Here is a 5,258-nt window from a genome sequence, read left to right on the forward strand (position 1 = left end):
ATAAAAAAGAAGGCCAAAAAAAAAAACGGAATCACCCCCCCCCCCCCCCCCAAAAGCCGTAAACCTAGGGGAAACACTGCATAGCACTGTATCTAAGTGCAATTGGGAATATTACCATTGCCCTGACAGAAATGCTCAAGGCACTTGGCTGAAAACACCTGTATGACTTGACCGTGCCCTTTACTAGATACCATTTTAGACCATGTTGCTTTTTTTAGTCAATAAATGAGGCTTTACTTTCTTTGTGTCCCTGAAACCCAAAACCAGGATATCAGGTCTGTGTGGAGAATCTGACTTCAGTGTGGCTCCAAGGGTCTGTCTGGGTCAGATCACTCATCGCGCAGAACCATCCCACCTCAAGCTGAAGTCTTTACCTTACACACTGCTCTGTAATTCCCCTCTATTAGAATGTGTGTGTGAGAGAGCGACGGAGAAACGCTGACTCAGCAGGGTTGATTACAGGACTGGTTGTGTTGTTGTGAAGCCACAGTGTTAACATCAGCGGAACAGCATGTTGTTTTTGTCACCAGGGGTCAGACTTTATAACAAGACATGCACTCATTTGCTATTAGCATGGAGCCACATTGCATGTTTGTGTGTGAGGAAGGTAATGTGGAGGGTTTATGTGCACAAACTTGTGTCATGACTGATATACTTGATGTCAGTGCACACGCACAAAAAAAGGATGATGTTTGCAAGCGTGTTGTGATTTCTAACCAACAAAACATTCTGCTTCATTGACATTCTCCACAATGACTGGCCTGTGTCTATATCTTCATTATGCAATGCAATGAAAAGGCAGTTTGCTCACCCTCATGTCATTCCAAACCGGTCTGAAGTTCTATGTTCAGTGGAACATGAAATTTTGAAGAGCAGTGCTTCTGATCTGTTGTATACAATAGTTATCAATGACAAGTTATCATTAGTTTTAATGATTAAAAAATACATTTAAATATGTATAAGAACAGTTGTAAACAAGAAATGCTGTTTACTTTAGTTGATATTCACAAAGCAGTGTTTGGTTGTGTCGATTAATTTCTGTTAAACAAATAGAATTGAACTGCATAGATTGTAGGGCTGCACGATTATGATGTTCAATTATGAAAATCATAATTGTCGATTATTCCCTTGAAATTGTAATTGCGTTTATTATGATTATCACAATTTACATTGAATGGTGTTTATACCATTGTTTGATGCAACTGCATGCCATATTTTTATATGAAAATAAACAAGCTGAAAACACTCTAACTGAAAAACCTTTAGTGCTTTTCTATAGTATTAAGCCTCAAATGTCAAATATACATTGGATTGGTTTCTTCTTTAAATTATAAAAAAGTAAAAATATGAATGGTATTATAATGTTATACTAAAACAATGGAAAAACCCTTAAGATAACATGTAGAAAGAAAAAACATATCTTAAGCGTGCAGAATTACATAAGTGGACTTTGAACGATTAATTGACGCTTTGAACGATTACGTAATTGTGGCATCCATAATTGTAATTGTGGTTAGAAATTTGATTAATTGTGCAGCCCTAATAGATTGTTGTTCATTTTTATTTATTTTTAGATTTTCTTTATTTATAATGTACAGTATATGAAGTTAAAAGGTTCCCTGTATAATTTACAATATTAATTTGCCGCAAGAATGCATTAAATTAATCAAAAGCCAACAGTAAAGACTTTTTTCAGTGTAATGTAATAAGACATTTTGAAAGCAATTTTAAAGTTCTGCTACTCTACAGTAAAAACATACATTGACTTCAGAGCTGCAAACAAATCAATAAATACGATTAAAGTTGTTCAAGTTGATTTTGGAGTGTTAAATATTAACCCCTAATGATGTTTTTTCCCCCTTGTCCTTCGTGTTTCACAGAAGAAAGAAAATCATATGGGTTTTAAAATAATGAAATACTACTTTTGAGTCTGTCAGATTGTTTGACCCATGTTTATGAAGCAGATGAACTCTTTAAGAGTTCATGGCAGATGTCGTACCTATTAAAACTTCTCACTCGTATAATTATGCACTCGTCCATTTTTCTCTCAGTCTCTCGCCACTGCTGAGCTTTGAGCTACTGCTATATGTTAAAACGAACAAATTTTTTTCATGACTTCAGGAATGAGGGTTTATAAATCCACATGGCTTCAGGCAAGAGCCCTGAAAGTTTAATTTCATTTTGACTACCTGCCATTCGACTGTGGAAAGGTGTCCGGTTTGACTGTGTGGAGTACTAGCTCAGATTGTGGTATAAAGACAAGCAGTATCCAGCTGCAACTTCTCTTTGTCATCTACTTTCTCATTCCTGTGTACCTCTTTTTTTCTTTCTCATTTTATCTCCTCTGTTGCTCTGTCCCTCTTTCTTGGTGTGACTGTGAGCTGTATATTTACTCTTTGAAATAAGAGGAGATATTTGTGAGTGTTACACTGAAACCATACTGTGAAAGTATACAGCCTGTGTTTATGTTCACTCTTCCATGACCGTGTTTGTATGTTCATTGCTAATGTTTGTTCTTTTCGATTGCTGTAAAACGCTTCATATTTGACTGGACTTTTAGATTTTCTGAAGAAAACGTGAGTGGCGGTTGCCAGGTTTGCCAAGGTATTCTGAGTCCAATAGACAAAGATTTTATTTCTGATTATTTCAGGAATAGCTCATCTCTCAACAAGCCATATGAAATGAGGAATCTTTCATGTACTTTGCTCAAATAAAACATTTTAAACCTTTGAGTTAGTACAGCCCTATGAAATCCCTATTAAAACACACCGAACATTTAGATTTCATATTTAAACCGCAGTCTTTTTGTGGTTTAATAATCACAGACAGTAGTGCATGTCACCATTTAAATTTGATTAATTCTGCAGCCCTACTTTTGATTTATTAATCCAAATATTAATCTCAAATTCTGAGATTTCACATTATACAGTAAATTTCTTTTTAATGACTGCTATCCGTTATTCTGTCTATTTTCTGCTTCACAGAAATTCTTGAATATTAGGGTGCAGTTTATTGGCCATCATTTGACAACACTGTCATTTAAACAGAATAGAGCGCTTTCAAACACTCATCTAGCTCTCCTTATGCTTCACATTTGAAGAGTATTAATGAATTCCCATGTAGAGTTTTGATAACATGACCTTTTTCTCGTCATCAGTCACCATGAGAACTAGTTAACCCTTTAATCCACTGCCTTCCTTTCTAATAATGAGAATCAGAGCTTGTGCGAGTGAAACACATATGGTGAGAATGAGATTTTAAAGTGAATGGGTTCAAAAGAGGGGGCAGGTGAGAAGTTTGGATCACTCAAAGTCTGTTCCAGAAAACATCCTAAGCAGCACCCTAACTGAAATGGCACAGATTTGAAACTCACTGATCACTTAAATGGTTGTTAACAAAATGATGATTGAAATATTGAATTTTGTTGATGCTTTGGAGTCATGTTGCACATTTCTTTTGCCTTGTACACCATATTGAATATTCAAATGCATCTATGCTTCCCAAAATTGCTATAGTTATACAGCTTGATTCCTATATGAGGCTAAATGGCACTCTGAACGATATTGGAATGTTGAGATGGAAAACTCTGTGAATTGTTTTTAGCTGTACGTGATTCAGCTGTGCTTGCCGACTCTGCATATTTTCCAGCTTGAGTCGTTTTTACACACATACAGATGTGTTTTGTTGTCCCAAGTCCCTCCGGCAACACATATTGATGAGGCAGTGATCCCGCTGTAACTCAAACATGAACAAACACACATGGATCTTGGTTTGTTTTCTATTAATCAGCAAAGTTCGCAGCCTGTTTGTGAGTTTTGCGCATGTGGGAGAAAGATAGAAGATTGTTTTCATTAAAAGTTCTGTGAGATTGCTTGATGGCAGTTTTGACATTTATGAGTTTATCTCTAGATCAGTTATACACACATATGCGCGCACACACCTAAACCTAATCACACACTCAGTCCTTTTGCAAACACACACAAACAAATTGATGCCAGTACAGTTCATATAAACATTTTCTGATTTTATTGTCGTATATTTCAGCAAGGGCTCTTAAAGCACATTGCATCATCGGTTAGTGCCTTCTCAGTACTCAAAGAGATTGTGGGAATGGTCACACTCAAGTCATATTAGGTCAGCTCTCCCTCATCCTCAGAACAATATCAACTTATGAATGACTTACCGTTATCTCTAAACTTGAAATAGGAATATTTTAGCATCTCAAAAATGGTGTGGCCCATGCCATAACTCTCTTTTTTTATTTCATATTTCCTTCTCTTTCTAGGAGATGGCTTTAGTGGCCCCAGAGTCTCCTTCAGAGCAGGCTAGAAGAGTCTTCCAGACCTTTGACCCGGAAGGTAAGATTATAAAAAAAGGAAGAATTTCATCTGTTGTGTATGTTTGTGAGCCAGAAAAAGAAACTGAAGAAACTCAATGTCAACTCAACCCCAGCAGCTGAGTCAACTTGTCCTTCACTGAGAGGAAGATGAGCTTAAGCTCCATAAAAGCCAGAGCACGTTTATTATCTCTGCAGCTTATCAGGCAGTGCAAAGATCTTACGTTTACTGTGTTTGTTTATACTTTACTGTAACTGAGGAGAGAGGAAATGAGAAAGAAAAGACTACATTTGATCTGATACTAAGGCGTTATTTCAGTGGGGTATAAGAGCGGTACTTCTACATGGAATTCTGTGTGTGTGTGTGTGTGTGTGTGTGTGTGTGTGTGTGTGTGTGGATCAGTTATGTAGTTTGGTGGCTACATTTTTAGGTTTAAGGTTAAGCCCTCCATTCTTTTTGATGACTCTCCCACAGTATCTCTTTACACAGCCAGATATCAGTCATAAAGACCAGACTGCACACTCCCTCACATCCACCAACATATGGTTTCACTGCCACTGTTTAAACATTATTCAGCTGACAAGCCAAACCTGAACGTATGAAGTGCACAACTGATCTTTGACCGAGATCCTGATATATTAACCACAATTCATAAAGTATAATACAGGGGTGATGTAGGTCCAAAATTGTATTAAACAACTTTAAAAAAAAAAAAAAAAAAACACCCCTCAGGTCCTCATGAGGCAGAAACCCTTTTTTTTTATTTTATTTTTTTTATGTTCTACCCTTCAAAAGTTTGGGGTCAGTAAGATTTTTAAATGTTTGTAAAATGATTGTTATGCTTACCAAAGCTACATTTGATGATAAAATATTTTATATGTATATATATATATATATGTATGTGTGTGTGTATGTATATAT

The 5,258-nt window shown here is 36.3% G+C and overlaps 1 protein-coding gene across 1 annotated transcript in view; it reads left to right on the top strand.

The window, feature by feature from the left end:
- mindy3 (MINDY lysine 48 deubiquitinase 3) overlaps positions 1-5,258 on the top strand; it is a 60,500-nt gene that overhangs the window by 44,001 nt on the left and 11,241 nt on the right. The window contains exon 11 of the mRNA XM_016230210.1: positions 4,286-4,358. Coding sequence (XP_016085696.1) covers positions 4,286-4,358 — 73 coding nt within the window. The remainder of the gene's footprint in view (positions 1-4,285; positions 4,359-5,258) is intronic.

The sequence above is a fragment of the Sinocyclocheilus grahami genome, unplaced genomic scaffold (genome assembly GCF_001515645.1).
Source record: "Sinocyclocheilus grahami isolate Dianchi unplaced genomic scaffold, SAMN03320097.WGS_v1.1 scaffold366.1, whole genome shotgun sequence".
Taxonomy (NCBI): Eukaryota; Metazoa; Chordata; class Actinopteri; order Cypriniformes; family Cyprinidae; genus Sinocyclocheilus; species Sinocyclocheilus grahami.